The sequence below is a fragment of the Wasmannia auropunctata genome, unplaced genomic scaffold (genome assembly GCF_000956235.1).
Source record: "Wasmannia auropunctata unplaced genomic scaffold, wasmannia.A_1.0 LD335208.1, whole genome shotgun sequence".
Lineage (NCBI taxonomy): Eukaryota > Metazoa > Arthropoda > Insecta > Hymenoptera > Formicidae > Wasmannia > Wasmannia auropunctata.
This window is the reverse complement of record NW_012027682.1, coordinates 141,772-162,809: the sequence shown is the minus strand read 5'-3', so window position 1 is coordinate 162,809 and position 21,038 is coordinate 141,772. Positions and strand designations below refer to the sequence as shown.

The window sequence follows — 21,038 nt, the reverse complement described above, 5'->3', positions numbered from 1 at the left end:
TCCTTCTTTTCTCTCTTTCTTCTCTCCTTATTTCTTCTTCATTCTTTCTCCCTTTCTCTCATTTTGCCGGTATAAGAGCCGCTCCCGCGTGCTCGGCGCATCGCACTAATGCGTTTTTAATTGTCGCTAACGGACGGCGGCGTCGCGAAACAGGTGAAAATGCAAATAAGGGAAGGTGGATGCGCCGGCGTTCGGTACAGTTGAGTTAATACATCCGACGAGGAAACGAGCCTCGCGCGACTTCCGAGAAGGTGGCAAAAACCTTTTTCTCGTGGTTTCTTAAATAGCACGGAGGTTGCGGTAACAAATTTGCAGAAAAAAAATTGCAGCTACAGATTAAAATAGTGTGTCAAGGACTGCCGAATATCATCCTCCGTTGCGAAATGCTAAGTCTCACTTCCTTATCGGAAGTCAAAGGTCCATAAATCGCGGCGGGATTACGGCGCGTGATATATAGCACGGCATTTTACTGATTGCCCGACTTTATTATTTCTCGCGGCTATGCCGGTATAATTTCAATCGCGGCCGTCGAACTTTTTCACAGAGGTAATTTCACCACGTATCCGAAATAATTAACCGTGACGCTATTAATTATTCGAAACCGATCTATTTAATTCCGTTTGCCCTCGGATAATTTCGAACTGGCCGTAAATATACAGCGAGTCCCCGGGAATTGCGCTCGGCATGAAGAGTTAATCTCGGTAACGGCAGGTTAATTGAAAGTTGGGCCAATAGTTTGGTTCAAGGTGCGGACAGCCTTGAATCCTCGCGGCGGATCGCCGCGGCGATGAAAAAATTCTTCTTCGCCTAACGAGATCGCCTCCACGAAAAGATCCTCGCGATGCGCGAGCTTACATAAATCTATAATAAAAACTTATATAAATAGCATTGCGTAATTAGCTACGTAAATATAATTACAACGGAAGGAGTGTGTGAAACACTTCTCACAACTAATGTGCTTGTACGTAAAATGATTAATCGCTCAATATCCCGACACGGATAAAAGTCTACACCTCCTCGTCACGTCTATATACTTCCGTCCATTAGGTAATATCCATTAATTAAGCTTTATATAATAGTTACGACAACGTGTGTCGCCTTTACAAGTATAATCCTCGTCATAATATATATCCCCGTGAGGTCGCAGACGCGCCAAAGTTATCCGCGCGCGCGTAAGTTAATAAAACATTCGACTCGCGTGGCAATTACGAAACGGACACCTTCCGGTCGCCGACCGCGTCGCCGAAGCGGAGTGCCGTTTAACGATTTTTAACGGACCGCGGATCGATCGAATACACGAGCGGCAGCGGCAGCGGCGGCGGCGGCGACACCGCTGCACCGGCTCTTTTGATTTCGCTACCGGCAATTTGCGAGCGGAATAGAAATGACGCGAGGAAATCCCATTTCCCCCGCGACAAAAGGGAGTGATTGGCACGTCGTAGCCGTAAAGTCCGCCTCGGTGCAAGCGGCCGCGCGACAGGTTTTACGAGAGCGACTATTTAAAGCATAATCGAATTCGCTAATGGCGATTATTAGCGCCAACGCGCTTGCACGTGCGGAGGAGTTTCGCGCGGCGAGTCCCGACAATCCCGAGATAATTCTCGGCGTCGCGAGAAAAGTCTAAAATCTTTCGCCCGCCAGGAGTCCACGAGAAAATTTGAAATTCCACATAAAATGTAGGTATATAAAAAATATATAAGCGTAAAATATATAGAAAAAGAAAGAATCATCTGCGAAATTTATATTTGTTTATTTCGTATCGTTTACATATTTATCGCGATCGTGTATGCGAGAACAGGTACGGTTCATTCTCTCTTACGCGCGTATGTTATTTTGCACCGGTGGTAGAAATAATATTCGACAAACCATTTGCACGGTCACCTTCGGTAAAGATGCTCGTGACGCAGCTATTACACGCTGAAAACGTAAATAACCCCCCCGGTCGTTTTGTTGCACCTTCGCAACGCCATTTTCGCAATCGTCGCAGCACAGCGTAACAAAAGGACGATAATCACCGAAATATTTACATACCCGCCGCGTCGTAACGGCAGCTCGTGGTCGCGCAGCTCCATATTCACGAAGGTTTTTCGCGAACTGTCATGTACTTGCATAAAACGTCGCGGTTTAGCGACATATATTATGGACCGCGCACGCGATTACGCAGATATCGGCGCGATAATGCGAACAGCAACCTGCTCTCTAACCCGCGCCGTAAAGCGCGTAGGCGCGCTTTACCATTTGAAATGTAAATAGCGTCCATATAACTTCCTGGATATCGACGCAGCAACTAACGTGAATTATAATGTATCTAAAAATAATGTTATAATTTAAGCGCAGTATCTTCCATCGCGAGTCAACTAAGTCGTGATTATGATTAATCGTTGCAATTACCAATTAAATTGGCTGATTCTTTTTTTCTCTCTCGATCCTTTTTGCATAATTCAACTCGATATCACGTACATCACGGCGATCTAAGCAAAAACGAACTGTTTTTACTTTTCGAATCTGAATTATTATTAATCGTAATAAATAGAATTACGCAAGTGGTATTAAATTATTTATAATCACAATTTGAGATAATTTTGATATATCTAAGATTTAAAAAAATTATCTTATAAAAGTGACAATTAAAAAATTAATTAATTGTTATTAAATAGCTGTTATTTCGTAATAAGTGATCATGATGAAATAAACACTATTATACCGTGTAGAAGGAACTTATTGTTATAAGCACACAGGGTAAAAGAAATACACATATGAATATGAATTTATAATTTATAAATAAATATTATGAATTAAACAAGTAAAAATATATTTACTTATTTTTAAAATATTTATAAATATTATTTATTATTAATATAATAAATGTATTAATAAAAAATATTAATTTATAAATATCATAAAAATAAATAAAAAAGGGCTAACAATTCAGTTATAATAATTGTTCATGATATATATTTTTAAAATAATAACTATCCGAATTTATATGATAATCGAGAGGTACTTTTCAAAACTAATAAATATAGATACTTTCTAACATTAATAATTATAACTGTTTGAAAAATTCGAGTTACAAAATTTTTTTTATAAAAATAATCACCAGATCTTTTTTTTCACATGTACCATTCAGTATGATGCAACCAAATTTACAGCTTTTTATAATATTTATTTTTAAATTCATAACTATCTTCATCATACATGTTAATAAAAATCACTTCTGCAGACTTTTAACATTCTTATTAATAAGTACATAATGCAAAAAGAATGTATACATTTATTCAGTTTATTACAAAATAGTGACTATTTAGTTTCAACAACTTCTCGATTGTTATTTTATAGGTACGTATTACATTAATATAAAAAAACAAAATAAAAAATGTAATAAAAATCTTAAAGATTTAAATTCCTACACAAGCTTTGCTCGCAGAATTGCATGGGCGAAAGGAGAAAAAGGTGAAAATTTATTAACTTTAGAATTTATTCTTAATTGACATTATATTATATTTTTTCTTTTCCTTTCTTGAGACATTATATTATATTTTTCGTTTTCTTTTCTCTTATTAACATAATGTGTAAATATATTATATTCAAAGTAGATCAATATCAATTATCTATGTCAATTTTATCTATATCAATTATTCTGAGAGTTGTGATTTAAATAATTTAATACTATACCTCTATAATTCCGCTCGTATAATCAGCCAATAGTCAAATTACAAAAACTGCGCTGAAACGAAAGTCTCTAAATCGGTAGTCCGTGTAAAACGAGATTTGAATTATCTTTCAAACAACCACTCAGGTCTGGAAGGGTTAATTCGCCAAAAGCGGGGATTAGATTCCGCTTGGCTGGCTACCGAAAACCAGTCGGCCCCGGTGTTCCGGGCGTACGCACAATAAACGATAAACAGCGTGGGTAAGTGAATGATTACTCTTTAATTACACGGCAGCGGAGTGCACGTATACGGGGCGTTCGCCCCGGCCGCGTCGTTCGACCGATGCCGGATATCAGCGATTTCTCGGCGCGGCCGGCGCGGCGCGCGCCTCTCGCGATTTTCCGCGTCGCGCCGCGCCGCGCCGAGCCGAGCCGATTTGTTGACAATGGTATCGCATTTCCGCGAGGCGAACTAACCGTTGGTTAAGGATCGTTAGCAGAAACGGCGTTTACGTCCGCGAGAAATCGCGGGGATTCGAGAGAGTCGCGCAGAAATCTGTTATTATTTAACGCTCAGGCACACTCGCGCGCGGCACTATCTTGTCGCTTGCATTAGTCCGCGTTTCGTGATAAGGTTCAATTAAGCCCGCGTAGTTGCAAATGAAAATGATGCCGGCGTCGTTTCGCAAACGAGTTAGAGATTTACTTCTTTGCGCCGCGGAATATCGTTTACCTCCACTCCGTCGCGCAACTCTGCCTACTTTCTACAATAAAAGTGCGCGATGTACATGCCATCGCCGCCGGCCACGAGCATAAATTTTTAGTTATTAATCATGGAGGACAGAAAGAGAGAGAAAGAGAAAATTATATTAATCACAATTGGAATTTTGAAAATTGTATTAATGCCGAACGAAATTCCCGCGTATATATACGTATATCTCAGAAAGAGCTCTCTCCCATGGCAGATATTAATTTTGACCGCGTGCAAAAAGTTCATTAAGCGAGATTTATTCTTTCATGCTGAAATAACTCGCGTTATGTATCGATGACTATGAGGCCGCGAACACTGGTAGCCGCGGGGAATATGCAATCACCGTCGTCGTCGGCCTCCGCCAATTTATTTGCGTACCCGTGCACTCTCATTGAGAGATATGCAATGCATATAGGTAGCTCGATCACCTGCGCATTCATAATCGCATTCCCGCATAAAAAAAATCGACGACCGTGTTGCGTCGGTGTGCATTACCATTACGAGAATATTCAACATACATATATATATATAGGTATATATATATATGCCCGATGGTAGTTAAAAATAGCCTCTATTAGAATACTCTCGTTTTCATGTGACCGAAAACTAGTTGTTATAATTTTACGACTATATTGTTAACGGATCAGGCCTTTCGACGCTCAATTGACGAAATTTTACCTTTTGTCCTTTTTGAACAAGGAAGGTCCAAAAGGTTCACATCAAATATAAGTTCCTTTTCCAAGAATAAGCTTGCTAATATAGATTTAACAAAAGAGCAGTGCGCCGAAAATCCCGAAAAAGAAATATTAAATGATGCGTGTAACGAAAAGAGGGCACGCCATTACTAGTCGTACTCAATAGACGCCCCCCCGTCGCGCCGTGAAGAAAACGGCGTTGTAAGTGATACTGATTAAATCAATTTTTGTCCTGAAATCGAACGAATTTCCGACAACGAGGCGGAAGCTTTGTATGTTACACGCTTGTCAAATATAGAAAGTCATTTGTGTACAACACTTTTGCCAACATAGGCGCCGACTTGAAAAAAATGTTGAGGGGCAAAGCATTTCAATAAATGCTGATCTTTTTTTTAATTGTCAATTTTACATTAAGAAATAAATATTTACAATATGAAAAAGTATTTTTATGTTAGATATTTGAGAATTATTATACAGCAAAGAGTAGCCGTTGTATCGCTCTTATGGGCACGCCGATCACATACGGTATAGACGACGTGCCAGCTTCAGTTTACCGCGCCAACGTTACTTCATAGCATATCGCCTGGTCGACGCTTTTTCGCAGTTGTTTTCGCAGAAATTATTTGCAGTTAAAAAAAGTTGTTTGTTAAAAAAACGAAAAAATAAAATTATTGAGGGAGCGAAAAATACTCTGCCCCCCTAAGTCGGCGCCTATGTTTTATCGAACAAAAGAACAGCAGGATTAGGAAAGTTATTATGTGAAAATTACAGTTACAAAGGTTTTTGCTTTCAAAAAGTAACTAAGTACTATTACAAATTAAGTTATTCTACTCTAAAAAGTAATATGTTACAGTTACTCAAAAGGTCATTAGTCATTATACTTTTTAGTTACTTTTCTTTTTATTATCATGACAGAACAACTTGGATAAAATTGATACTAAGATTGATGTTAAGATCATTAGTAAAAAAAGCCTGGTTTATGTTTACATATCATATAATTTTATTTAAAAAGTAGTAAAAGTGATTGCATTATATATTTTTTAATTTATACATAATTAATAGAAAGTAACTATTAAATTAGTTATAACTGTTATAAGTTATCAACAAAAATTAAATGTAACTAATTGTAAGTTACATTACAGATGAAAAAGGTAAGGAAATTGAGTTGTAATTATTGAAAAAAAGTAACTCTAACTGTAACTTCGTTACAAATAAGTTACTTCTCAATCCTGCATTTTAGAACCAAATAATCCACTCCAGATTGATAGACGCGCATGTATTCGGTTAGTAGAGTCAAAAATAATAAAATTCTAAGAAAATTTTACGATATAAAATTATCGAACACAACGACAAGGAAAAGTATTGATTATTAATTTCAAAATTTTATGCGCGACGCTTAAAATGATACTTATTTCATATAACATTAATTTCCATATTTACTAACGTTTATGAATGCAATCTTGCATTTTAACATTTGCAAAATATATTGTTCGCGAATTGGATGAGACGTTCGCCTGAAGTTCGTTTTCCATTATATACTCACTCAATTACCGTTTCTCCGTGTATTAATACCATATATCATTTCAATTATTCGCATTTGCATGGGAACGAAATTGCACAACACTGTTAGCCATAATGACAGATCCAGATACACACGCATCGATCCTTTCCGCGAACGTTTCTCTGCCACGGGAGCAACTTTTTTCTCTCTCTCTCGCGGCGTATTATAAGCGTAACCACAGTCCCGCGCGTCTTTCGTGTCTCTCGCCAAAAAAAAAAAAAAAAGAAAACGAAAGGAAAAACGCCAGGATACTTAATAAGCCTCGGAGATCAATCTCGAGGAATAGCCGCGCCAAGAGCGGCTTCTCTCCCGCTTAATATGAACTTTCCGCAAACGTTATATTTGCGCGAGTGTGGCATCCAGCGCGCGGGGACGCTGTACACGCAAATTCTTGTGTGTTTCACTATATATCGCGTCTTTCCTGAGCCCGTGGATCTTTATTATGGGCAATTAGAGCCGCGGCCGCGTACGCGGTGGTCATTCACGCGGAATGGTCGTTAAGACGTCGAATTTTCAAAAGCGAGCACGGGAAAACAGGCCGAACGCAATTTGCCATCAATGATGATTAGTACCGGCGAAAGGATGGAGATGCAATGAAAATACCGCGAAAGAGCGAAGGATTTCCTCGCGAAAAATGACGAGCGACTGCCGCCACGCGGCGGAGAAAAGAAAAACTCAAGCGAGAGAAATTTTTCTCGTAAAGCAGAGAAGAACGAGGAATCATTTCCTTCGACCGTGCGCGTCGCCGTTAGGATACGACATTAGGTACATATACACGTGCGCGATGCGAATCCCGCAATCGGTTGGCAAAATTTTTTGCCAACCGATGTTTAACGCCGAGCGCTATCGAGAGGGATTTGCAATCGCGTTGTCGACTCTAAACACGCCGTTAAACATAGCATTGTTTTCGCATCGCCGGCGATTAGACTTCTCTCAAGGATGAGAGGCCTGCCTCTGTTATCTGGAAAATCTCAGATGTAATTGCAACGGTAATACCTGCCGGCGTCGATAGCGGAATGTTCTCTACCGTATTTAGCGATTGATTGGGTAAACGGAGATTGAAAATGAACTGCGAATTAACTGCGAATTAACTGAGATTACATGTTACGTCGGATAAAAAAAAATTGTTGCTCTTTGAGCGTTTATGAGAAACGTTGTTTAATCTTTTCTTGGTATATAAGATACTTCGGATCACTCCAAAGAGATTTAAAAGAATGATAATTTAATATTTACGATTTGCTCCCTCAAATATCGCGAATCGCAGTTTTACTCCTGAGATACGAAAAAGTTTAATCTTGAAATAATCGTTTACGATAAATTATGATTGCGCTTTATTAATACATTCACTGCCGTGTTACTCACTAGTGACCAATATTCATTTTTTTGTTTATGCCTTATCGAAGACCAGTCACCATCAAATAAATATAACATGTTTTTGTGCAACCACCGTATTTTTATGCAACTCAATATTACAAATTGAGTATTTTATTGTTTTTTTAATATAAAATTCTCTATCTGACGTCAATGGAAAAAAGTGAAATAAAATATACGATTGGCAATGAATGTGTGTTAAACGTTTCACGCCGGCGTAACGAAAAAATCTCTTATTAAGCGCGATTCGTGATTTTATTTTCATATTTAATGCGCGGAATAAAAGTAATTTTCCAACAGCCGAGATTTAATTCGCGATATCGGTGTCGGTTTTAAAAATCTGTGCAGAAGCAGCGGAACGGCGAAAAAAGCGCCGGAGGCAATTATTCGTTGCGGTAATGTCCGTCAACGTGGAATGGTCGGGCAAGGAGATTCAACGAGGAGGAAGTTCTCTTTTGCGCCATTAAGAACCTTTAAAGACGTTGGCAGGCAGGACTAAGACGAAATAGGCTAGAGAAAATAATCAAAGACTCGCTTATCGAGACGGTTGCGCGTTTGCGCGCGCGCGCGCGCACGATCGAGCGTGTATTCATACCGCTCGTGTATTCGGACGTACCACGTAACGCGTGTGCTACACAAAATAAGAAAGGAGGGGGGGGGGGAGAGGGAGAATCTCTCGCTCTTCTCTCAACGGTAATTACCGATACCGACTAATTGCTAGATAAGCGGCTGCCCCTTCTACGTGACTGAAGCTCCTCCGATCGGATACATCGCGATGCGCGTCCCGGTGCTCTTGTTGCATCGAAACCCGATCGCCGCGCGAGAGACCTCGCGCGCGTAATTTCTAATATATGTATAGAAGATATTTATTACGGCAATACTCGCGCGCGTAACACTCCGCCTTGAGTATGCGTTATCGGGTCAACGCTTCAGCACGAATAATCGCTACAAACCGAAAAAATCGACGGGGAAATATCTTAATTGATATCTGAAAGAACGTCGCGCGCGATTAAAGAACTTGCAAAAGCGCAGACTCTCCGTGGAATCCAAATGAGAGTTTTTAAGAAAAGAAATTAAAAACTAAGATTTTTGCGCAACATTTATTCTTCTAATTCAATTTAAGTATATATACTAATAAGTATATAAGTATATATTATATAAATATATATAAAAAACAAAATTATTATATTGGTTATATTGAATCAAAATAGCACGAATAATATTTATCGTTTGCAAAATGTGTAGTATTCTCTCTCTCTCTCTCTCTTTCTCCTCTCTCCCCCTCCCTCTTCTTTGTTTTTAAATCCGTTTTTCTAACGGTGAACTCTTAATCGCTTAGCACTTGATTTCTTTGGCACTATTAATTAAGAATTACTTTTAGCAAAATTGCGATAATACTAGTTACCTGATTCGGAGCCCTTCACCATTTTACGTTTCTTTTCACTAAATCGCTCTCAACAAGTTTACAATCTCTTTAGTACCCTTTCTTTTCGTAATACAATCCTATCCGGTAATTCAAGGATTCTTGCCGCTCGTTAATCATTTGTAATTTTACTGATCTATTACATGTTGTTAGCATCCAATTCTCATTTATAATATAGACAACAGAGAAATAGACAGTTTTTCTTCTTAAAGATTTCATGCAAGCATTATTCTAAATTAAATGAACCTTAGACCGTAAATTTTGGACTATATAATTTCCGTATTCTCCGTATTCTTTAAATTTTTCTCTCTTTGACACTTTAATGATTCTTTTTTTCTCTTTAACTCTTTCAAGATTTATTTCTTTAAAGCTCAATTGCACCAACATTATTTTGACTTTAAACAAGGTTTAAAATTCTGTCTCTCTTAGAACCTTGAGAAAAAGAAAGAGAGAGAGAGAGAGAGAAAGAGAGAGTCTTATGTGTCCGTACACAATACATGTACTTGAGAATAAGATTTATTGTTCCTATTTATTGTTTCCTGTTTATTGCTTCCTATTTATTTTTCCTATTCCTATTAAATTTATTGTCTTTGAAACAAAGACTTTCTTTGAAATAAAAAAAGAGAAAAATTCTTTGTATTCTTTTGTTATTTCATATCACACTCGGAATACTTAAGTTAGACTAATGATCATGCTTATGTATAATTTTATCATTTCTCCAATTAATTCGCGGAAATCTAAGATCATTTTTTATCGTTGTATTCTCGCCTTTATGCATTTTACCTACCTCATTGCTCAAAAAGAAAAAAAAACTCTAAAACAAAAAAGTGTGCGAAACGCCTACGAGGACTAATATGGCATCCGTTGGGGAGCTTTTCTCAGAAGAAACTAGTTTCGTCTCCGCGGATATATTTCTTAACCGAGCGGCACGCCCCGTATACGTGCCGATTGCGGTAAATTTATGATAATCGTCTTCTCTATCTGCCGGGGACGCTCTATCTTCTTTCCGAGCTTGCCTGCCTCTTAGCGGCCGATCACACGTAGGTAACACTAAACGAGGCCTGTCTCCTGTGCTGCCTGATTGCCGGCCGGTGTATCTTAAGTAGTTTGTAAGAAGTTTGCGAAACACAGACTCTATCTCGTTGTTCGAAAAAGATTCGACAAACTACCGCGGCGCCAAGTGTGTACACGATTAGTTAACAATCGTGTTTCTCAGAGCAAGGATAAAGTTCCATAATTTTGCAAATGATTTTAAAATAAAATAAATGCCTCCGAAAAATAAAGAACTAATAACCCGTATCTAATCTATAAAATCGATTTAAAATAAGACATATTTTAAAATAAGGATCCCAGCAATTAGTTAATTCTTAAATTTGTACCGAAAGTCATTGGCTAAATTACTGTCTGCCGGCAATAGATGTCGTCTAATTGACCAATGAGATATTTGTCAAATGGCCGAAGACATGACGCCGATTACTATTGATGTTCTATAGCGAACCTCCAATAAGACTCAAATTGATCTCCCAGCGCGCGGTGTGCGCTGCCTCCCTTCGCGCCGTAAACATTAAACGTCTCTTCGAGTACCTCAGATTGTTCAATAATACATATTGGACGACAGAAATCGTTATCTCGGCGTAACCGATAAGCGACGTCATCCATCATAAAGTTGTGCATGCGTGCTTGAGCGTCGCGCGAACGGGACGGTCGAGCCGCGGGGAGTCGAGCCGGGAGAGGGAGAAGTTCCCGGGTGCGACGATATTTCTTCTGTGTTTCCCATTAATAGTACGAACGGCGATAGGCGCGTAATTGGATTGGCGTTCATATCAACGCGGGGAAATAAATTAATTACAACGCCGAGAGAGAGAGAGAGAGAGAGAGAGAGAGAGAGATGCGCGGAAAAACTGTGGCACTTGTTTTGCCCGATGTGACGTGGCGCGCGATAAGGAACGCCATACTGCGGGGGGACAACAACATTACAAAATCCTAATTACGAAATACTTGCGTAACGCAGTGATGCGCAAACACGCACATGTGTGTGTGTATGTGTGTGTGTACAGGGTTAATTATATTATCAATATTGCAAATGAGACCGCAATCCCTCGATCCCGCGCATCGATCGCGTTTCACTCGGTTTTGTTAGTTGACCGTATTTACATCTCAATCCGATAACGTTCGAGAAAAAAATATGTGTCGATGTCCTTTGACATATTAGATTGATGTGAATACACGAAACATTCAAAACGGTCTCTCCGAGACTAATCGCCTTTCCCTATACAAATATTGTTATACCTATTTTCGGTGCTTACACGACAATCTTGCATGATTTGTGATAAGGAATGTGAATGGTAGTTTATCTATACTTGTGAAATGGCTTTCACGCAGATAAATTATTACATGATAAACCCAATGTAAATATAATTGCATTTATAAAATCACCAAAATATTCAGACGCAAATTTAATATTTTAACATAATTAATGTAATCGCTAAACCGATGTCAAGTGAATTGTCTAAAAATTGTTTGGCTCTTGAATAATCTTAGCTTCCAAATATAAACATTTGTCGACAAACAGCGATCACTTTCACATAAAACAAAATAAATATTTTCACTCGAATGACAGTTAACATATGCGCTAATGTCGACGCATGTACATACAAGTGAAAATCATTCGCGCAGGAAATTGGATTAAATATATATTACTTTATTATGTGATATTTTCAAATCGGATAAATTATATACGGAAAATATATGGATTATACGGATTCCCGCATAATGTCCGTTAAATCTCAGGTATTAAATGCCTTTGAAAAGAACATAAATTATGGCTGAACTGTTTCCTGACTTCGCATATCTAACAAATTATTACTGAATTGTTCCCTGATGACTTTGCACATCTAACAATAAGTAATGTCTATATTGAACAAAGAGCATAAAAGCATAAAAGGCATACCTCCAGGAAATCTGTGTGGAAAGATTCTACCATGCCTCGAGAGTAACCAAGGATATAGGGGATAACTGTCTCTAGGCGGCTGATGGGGATGAGGGGGCGGATGTGGCCCGCCGGGAGTCCCACCGTGCGGATAAGGCCCATGTGGCGGTCCATGGGGCGACGAGCCGTGATGCGCCTGAAGCGCCACCGCGATATTCGCCGCCTGGAAGTGCTGATGGGCCGCGGCCAAATTGGCAGCTAGTGCCAGTTGCTGCTGCGTGTGATATTCATTCTGGCCGGTCTGCGGTCCCGCAGGACTGTGGCCGCCAGGTAGCCCGTATAGAGACTTGAGTTGCTCCGCGGCCATTACCGCGGCCGTCGCGGCGCTAGGTGGTGGCGCGAGGTAGTTCGGACTGGGCCTGACCACCCCCGGGGGTGGCTGTGGATGCGAGCTGACCGGTGAGTCCCCGTGTGGTATCCTGTGCGGTGGACTAGGACTGTTGTTGGGAGTGGAGCCGCCGCTGTGGCTGTGAACGGTTGTTCGACCGAAGTCTAGATGCGTCGTCGCCGACAGATTGTGATGATGCGGGTGACCGTGATGATTGGTACTGTGAAGATGATGGTGACCGCCGCCACCGCCGCCGCTACCGACGGTAGCGTGCGACGGTGTCCGTCGCGAGTTCGGATATGACTCAACAGAGGAACTCCTAGAGACAGGCCGATCGGAGCTCTCGGAATGAGCGCCGGGCGATCTCGTGGCGACCCGGCGTGCTCGCGGCGAGGACGAGCCCTCCACTATTTCCATCGGACTGCCATCGATTTCGACTCGCTCCAACCGGTCCAGACGATCCGCTTCGCGGCCTTGCCCGCCGCCGACTATCGAATCGATGCTAAAGCCGATCTTCGGCTTAGATGGCACCGGAACGATTGGCGTCGGCGCGAGCGGCATCATCGTACGATTATCGTACGCTTCCCAGGTGGACAACCCACTTTTGACGGGACCAACGGATCTGTGAACGTTGAATCGTCGAGATTAGGTTCGCCGCATTATCGAAGCCACCTTCCTCGAATCGATCGGACGATCTGTATCAATTAACAACAAAAGAACTTCTAGACGGTTCCAATAAACACTGTTAAATTATCACTGGAGAACACACCAACCCCATCAAAAGATTCACTCCTTCAAAGTCTATATCTATTCGCACAGTTCCCAAAGTACCTTCAACCGCTCAATTGTTTCTTTCACAGAATATCAATCGTTTTTCCTGAATTCCCTCAATCATCAATGAGGTCCGTTTCTTCAAACAAAGTTAAATCGATACCGGTTACCTCAGCTGTCACTCGGCAACGGACAATTAAGTCCCGGCCTCTTGTTCACGCATCACTATAGAATACTCGCGAAATCGTCGTTTCGGTGTCGGCAAATCACCCACCAACGTAACTTAACTGATGTAATCCCGTTGAAATCACGACCGTCGCACTGACTGAAGTCTCACGACACTCACTTGTACGTCACGTCCGACACTCTCCATCGATCTGCTCGCGACACGATTGGTACCTGACGAGAAAGGACGCTGTAAATTGACAACGTCGAAAGCGGACACACGTCGCGCCGCGTTTTGTGAAATTCAGCTCTCGGCTACGAGAGCTAACACCGAGCGCCAGCTCTGACGGATGTTCCTGGCACGAGCGCTTGCTAGTGTTTGAGCAAATTACAGGCTAAACGAGTCGCTCGCCGTGCCACGTAGTGGGGAGCGTGGTTCGGTGGCACAACCCACCACACCAGCACCGTCAAAGCGGGATTCCCTCGCGTGGGGAACAACGAATGGGCGTATTCACCATGGATACGAACACGAAGGCGTGCACTGGCGTCCGATTGGTTGATTCGCTACGAAGCGAGAGTTCAGTTGGATGCACGATTGTGGCTATCAGTTCCTGCGAGATACATAGAAGCTGCAGTGGGGCGACGCATTAGTCGGCGATGGGCGTTAAACTAACGTTTTTGTCGTGCGATGAAAATGAGTCGTTTAATTAATACGTCTGGCTCTCGCTCTCGCTCCCACCCGCGCTTCCCCGTTTCTCTCCTACCGCCCTCCCCTGCCCGTTCCGCCCCCTGCCTCTTTCTCCACCCCGTTCATTCCGCCCCGCGGGAGAAACCGCGAGAGAGAGAAAGAGAGAGAGAGGAATTGTTCGCGGTCGTTTGTGAATTGTTCGCTTTCGCTTCTTCTTTCTTCCCTAGTTCTCTTCTCTTTACTGGAGTGCAATAAAATCCCGCCGGAGACACAAGAATCAAAGAAAAAAGTGTGAAAAATCAAAAGAATTTGTAACAATGCCGAGACAATCACCTTGAATCAAAGTACCTTTTTATTTGTATAATTACCGTTTTTATTCTCTGTACTGTGTTTGTCTTTTCAGTGAAAGATATTTTTCGTGAAAATTAAAAGTTTAAATTTCACGAAATTTTTACGAAAAAATATCTTTCACTGAAAAGACATAGTACAGAGAATATAAAAACGGTAATTATACAAATAAAAAGATACTTTGATTCAAGGTGATTGTCACGGCATTGTTACAAATTCTTTTGATTTTTCACACTTTTTTTTTACTTTCATGTCTCCGACGGGATTTTAAACCGAGAAATTTCCCGCTGGCTATTATTTACGAAGTGACCTAAAACGAAAACTGACAATGAACATAAGACCATACGCTCGACTGCAAGTAATGTATTCTATCATTATGAAAGATTATACTTGGACATTTTCACTGCAGGAGTGATGATTTACTATTTTTCCTTTTTGTTGTTGATACGTTGGAGAAAAAGCTGACAGAAAAGTCAAGAAAAAAGATCCAAAAAATTTTTCAGAAAAAGATATAAAGTTGTAAGCCTAAATTCTGCCTAAACCGGATAAATTAATTGTAAGTCTAAAGCGGATATTATACATAAAATATTTGTACTTTCTGCTTCTCTCAGCACGTTTTTTTCAAAAGATAAAAAAAATAAAGACATGTTTTGAATTAATGGAAAAATGAACTCAATACCTCCATCAGCCTGTTCGCAATACAATTGGTCCCTGCGGCGAGAAAGGACGCTGTAAATGACAACATCGAAAACGGACACACGTCGCGTCGCGTTTTGCTGAAATTCAGTTCTCAGCTGTGAGAAAACATCGAGCGCCAGCTCTGATGGATGTTCCTCGCATGAGAGAAAGGAGATTAAGAAGGAAAACGATTAAGGAAAGATATATAGAGGAAAAGTTTTTAAGTCACATAGGAGTTGCATTTTTCCTACCTCTGATTCAAAACTCTTATTTAGTAAAGCTGACTCATTGAGGAACTACTTTCAATACAATATTCAAAGTCATCGGGATGAAGATGTCTTTAATCTTTAACATGTTTAGGGACTTTTGCATGTTTTATCGTGACCGTGTGTAGACCACAATAGAATTTTCTTTGTCATAAACATATAACAGCAAAAATACTGTGCAGGTATATATATTTTAACGATTAAACAAGAATACACTTCGATGAGTAATGTGTCGAATTGTGTTTTATACTTTATATGTTATCTTTATTTTATTATACTTTATATTATCTAGCTATTATCATTAAAAATTTTATATTAAATGACATTTATTTTTTACAAGTAAAGAAAAGTCGACATATATGTAGATCTCTTAGAGACATTCACTTATTTCTCAGAAACTAAACGTTGAACTTTATTAATACTGATAAAAACACCTGTTTAAAACTGTTTAGATACTTAATAATTTTTTTTCAACTAAAATGAAATTGAATAATGTCAAAAGTTTAACTGTGTTTTACTGTATATTTTAGCAGTAAAAAAATTTTTGCATTAATAAATATGTTTTTTAATCAACAATAGAATATCTTGATAACGTCGCGCCACTGAAGTTGTGTACAATCTAAGAGACGTAATTTTCGTCTGAAATACAAAATTTTTTCTTAATTTTTATAAAATTATCTTCTATATGAACCAACAATATTACAAACAAAATTAAATTAAACAATTTTTTTGCAAAGAAGGTCCAAATTTTTTCATGAAAATTTTAACGTTTTTTTTAAATTGTTATAATTTATCCAATTTTTAAAATTTTTAAAGTTTTGTTCATATAGAAAATAATTTTATAAAAATTAAGAAAAAATTTAGTTATTTTGTTTTAGACAAAAATTACGCCTCCTAGATTGTACACAATCGAAAAATTGTAGCGACGCGACGTTATCAAAATTCTTTATTTATTAAAAAATCATTATTTATCAATTAAAAAATTTTTTATTGCTTCAAATATACAGTAAATCACTGTTAAACTTTTGAAATTATTCACTTTCATTTTAGTTGAAAAAAATTTCTTAAAAATTACCGTTTTTTTAGTCTTGTAAAGCAGATTTCCCTTTAATGCGAAAGATCGGATTTGATTGTTCAGATCCGATTTGACGGATAACCGCTTATCCGGATTACAAATGACGCTTCAAATTTGGAATATCCAAATATTCAAATTTTCTACTCGAATAATAGAAGTGTTGGATCTAGATCCGGATTTCGAGTTAGGCTCACTTTATTTACTTGATTTGTATTTTATTGATATTTAATATTAGTATTAAATAACTTTTGGAGGCATATGCAAGACGACTGTAGTTCTTTATACGATTTTGAATATTCATTTTTTCTGCTTTCTTATCTTTTAATTCAAGTTCATAATTATTATAGTTATAGTAAGTATATATTATAATAGTATATATTATAGTAATTATACTAATTATAGTAGTTTTCTTCTTTAATCAAAATTAAATTTTATTAGTTTACTCTTTAATAATTTAATTTAATTTTAAGGCCATACTGAAAGAACCGCCGAACTTCACGGCATCACTGTTTTAGGTACTGACGATTTATGCATATGATTGTATGCGATATTGATGTAGAAATATGTATATATGTCGCAGCCTTTTTGCATAACGCCTTTGAAAATAATGACATTGCCCAGTTTTATGTGGGCAAAGTCCTGCCCATCCAGCGATGGCAAAGTCCTGCCACTATTATTTTATTGCGGACTTAGCCCGGTTATTCAATGAAGCATACCTTAGCGCTAACACCTTACAACGCAAAGCGATGTCCCACATGGGTTTACAATTTTTTACGCGAAGCGAGGTCCATCCTACACCAAGAAATGGTTTGGGTTAGGTTAGTTTTTTTTTAGGTGAAGCCCTCCTGTGGGGGGGGGGCGAAACATACTGCCTCCACGCATGTATTTTACAACGCGAAACTAGTAATCCATGGGTTTGCAATGAATGTTTGCAATGAATGACTGACATTGCCACCGCTGGATGGGCAATGTTGACTTTGCCTATCAGTCATTCATTGCAAACATTCATTGCAAACTCATGTGGATCACTGGCTTCGCGTTGTAAAGTACATGCGTGGAGACAGTATGTTCCGCCCCCTTACAGGGGGGCTCCACCTAAAAAAAAAAAAACTAATCTAACCCAAACCATTTCTTGGTGTGGGGTGGACCTCGCTTCGCGTAAATGTCTTATTTTTGAAGAACGTGTATTGTTAAACAATGAGGCTGATGTTAATTAGCATTTTTGCAAAAAGTCTCAAGTACGTCAGTCAAATTGAGGAATGATCGTTATTTTCAAAGACGTTATGCAAAAAGACTGATTATACAAAAAGACTGCAACATATATGTATAAGTGATATTTACTACAACATCAATGTCGCATATATAACTTTCATACATTTTTTCTTCTACATTAAAATACCTAGACTCGCGCGTTAATAAAAGCACAATACTATTCTTTCATGTAAGCTCCAACGCGGATGAAGCTTGTTTTATACGTTCAAAGAATTAAAACTCTTACCAAGCAAATATATCTTATTACGAGTCGACGCTAGAAGTCGATAACAAAACTGTAATTTTTGAAATTTTTTTTTGTTTTTCATAAATGAAATTGTTTTATCTGCATTCCGCTATTATCACTTTAATTCTGAAAAAAGGATTTTTAGATCTGTAAAAGTAATATAAATGAAAAAATTTTATAAAAATTGTTGCAATTTATCGATAAGACAGTAGACGACTCCAGCATCCGCTTAATCCCCTTAATAATATAAATTGATTATATTAAATTATATGTATATAAAATAAAAAATATTTAGTTTTTATTATTTGAAAAATATTTTACAATTAAAATTAAATATGTTACATCGAATATATTGGCGTTTTCTCTTTTTTTGGATATGCATCTAAATTCAAATTTAAATTCGAATTCAGATCCGGATTACCAAATAATATTTTGAGTTTTTGATTCGAAACCGATCTCGGATTCGAATATCTGGATATCCGAATATTTATAGAAGTTCCAATAGGTATTTATCGAAATTCTGAGATATCTCTTTCACAATTTGCGAAACTTAAATTTATTAATAATTATATGCACCAACTGTGCTCCCTGAAATTAATGAGCAGAAATTAACCGCACAATGAAGTATAACACAAAAATTGAATGCTTATCAGACGAAAAGTTGATCGCAGTGAGACACATGCAAAAATTCGCGCATTTCGAAAATTTTTTAAAAACTCGATATTATACGAGTTGTTGACTAATCGCAATATCGCAATTATGGAGAATCTAACTGTAACATCCAACACCGTCATATAATTTGATCGACGCTAATTGCGCAATTAAGACGTCAGCCGACGAGCGCGAAATGACACTTCTGCAGCCACGATGTTGAAAGCGCGCTTGCGATGCCGTGAAAATCTATTGTCAACCGAGCGAATATTTTATAATTGACGTTCATCTTCGGACGACGTTTAACCTATCGGTTGTTATATAATCAAACCAAACGTTGATCTCAAAACCGCATGGAAAATTGTAACGGATGACAATATGCGCTCGTTACAATTATATTGATTGGCATTCATATACACGATACCACATTCTACAATACGGCCGCGTTTCCTTTTATTATATAAATGTTTAATAAATCATATTTATAATTATATCGTGCTACTAAATGCTTGATAAGCTGTAAGATACCTGTTTTATTTTTCATTTTAATATTTTTGGGATCTTCACGAACTTCACAATTTTCCCTAAATTTTCTCTAGAAAGAAATAAAAATTATAAATTTAAGAAAGGTCATATCTGTAATTAAATTAACGTGGCAAGAATACGTTTTATAGCTGATTCATTTTAAAACGTAACGATTTGTCAGAGAGCTATAGAGACATAGCTTTAAGACGCATACAAAATACATTCGATATTGTTATTAAAGGTGTATGGCAAATAGTACGTGCAAATTGCGTTCGCTGGCGAATCGGTATCAACTCGATATGTTATAAGAAGAAATATTCCGTCGGACGAAGGATGGGGCGTGGGGTGAGCGAACGCCTATCGGCGACGATAAATTCCGTGCTAAATCGCAACGTCTAATCAGAGTTAGAACGAATCAATCGACATATCAAAAGGACGACGGATCGGAGACGCTCAGTAAACGTCATATCGCGTGAGATTGGAAGCACTCAATCACGAGGCCCTCATCTCGCCGGGAATAATCGATTAACTTTTAATGTTACATATGTTCAGATGATATCGAGCGACATTTACAGCACGTAGAAATGTAAGCGCTTCGAGATTGACGATTTGCATCATTATACTTTCAATCAATATTAATTTCAGTCGATCAATATTAGTTTAGCGGCGCATTGTTGTGCGGCTTAACACGAAATGACATTCGTATTAGCGTCTATTCTTAATACCATTTAAAAGAGAGAGAGAGAGAGAAGAATAAAATTAATAAATTAATTTCTTATAGTTCGTAACAATCAACCAATTTTGTATTGGTTCAAATCTGTAAAAATTATCTCTTTCATTCGGCTAGAATTTCAAGCCACAATTATCACAGGGGAGTACAATAGGATTAATGTCGTATGTTCCAAAGAATATCCCTTTCTCTCACGGAGAATACGTTACGATCGTAATTCAAGTCCGCAGAGGGGAAGACACTCTGTGCCCTAATAAATATCCCGTCCGTACGGCGCGCACCACCGTCAGGATCGCTTCAATTAGAGGAGGCTGCGCAGTGAGTCGGCTATCCGAAATTGCATCCGAACTCTTAAATCCTCGTATTTTTCTGTTTCCCCTCTCCTCCGGCCGGCTCACCGTGTAACCAGCAACCAGCCCCCATGGCGGAGCCCCGATGAGGCTCGATTTCTCGCCCTACCGGCCCGTGTGGACGGCGCGTGTGGCCGCGACGGTGGCAGCAGCACGTGTAGATACCTCACCACGTGAAACAGAAGTGGGGATATTCAACATGGCGACTGTGCACACATCGTGTACAACGGTGCACCAATGCGAGCAGCGAGCACGCCCGTTTCAACGTCGTTTTCTTATTTCCACCCCGAGCCCCCTCAACTTTATCTTCTCTTTCTTCTTGTTCTTTATTCTCCTTCTTCTCTTCGTCGTTCTCCTCATCATCCTCTCTCCGATCGCGAGATTTTCTCGCCTCGTCTGATAACTTCTTTATATCAGAAATGAAGCTATACGTGTCTCGCGAAGAATATATCGGTTATTGGTAACAGAATTTTAGCGAAAAAGTTACAAAGAAAAGAAAGGAAAGATTTTTTAAGATTTTGAA

The 21,038-nt window shown here is 38.8% G+C and overlaps 1 protein-coding gene and 1 long non-coding RNA gene across 3 annotated transcripts in view; both read right to left on the bottom strand.

Moving 5' to 3' along the window:
* LOC105457545 (homeotic protein empty spiracles-like) overlaps positions 1 to 13,334 on the bottom strand; it is a 40,323-nt gene extending 26,989 nt beyond the window's left edge. Inside the window, exon 1 of the mRNA XM_011702265.1 lies at positions 12,404 to 13,334. Coding sequence (XP_011700567.1) covers positions 12,404 to 13,334 — 931 coding nt within the window. The remainder of the gene's footprint in view (positions 1 to 12,403) is intronic.
* Positions 13,335 to 18,646: 5,312 nt separating this feature from the next.
* Positions 18,647 to 19,932, bottom strand: LOC105457544. Of its 2 annotated transcripts, none has more exons than XR_975411.1 (3): positions 19,695 to 19,932; positions 19,439 to 19,505; positions 18,647 to 19,360 (listed from the first exon to the last, which is right to left on the bottom strand). It is a non-coding gene; the product is annotated as an uncharacterized LOC105457544 (long non-coding RNA). The 2 variants fall into 2 exon arrangements; XR_975412.1 differs by having other exon boundaries at positions 18,647 to 18,847.
* Positions 19,933 to 21,038: the final 1,106 nt, after the last annotated feature.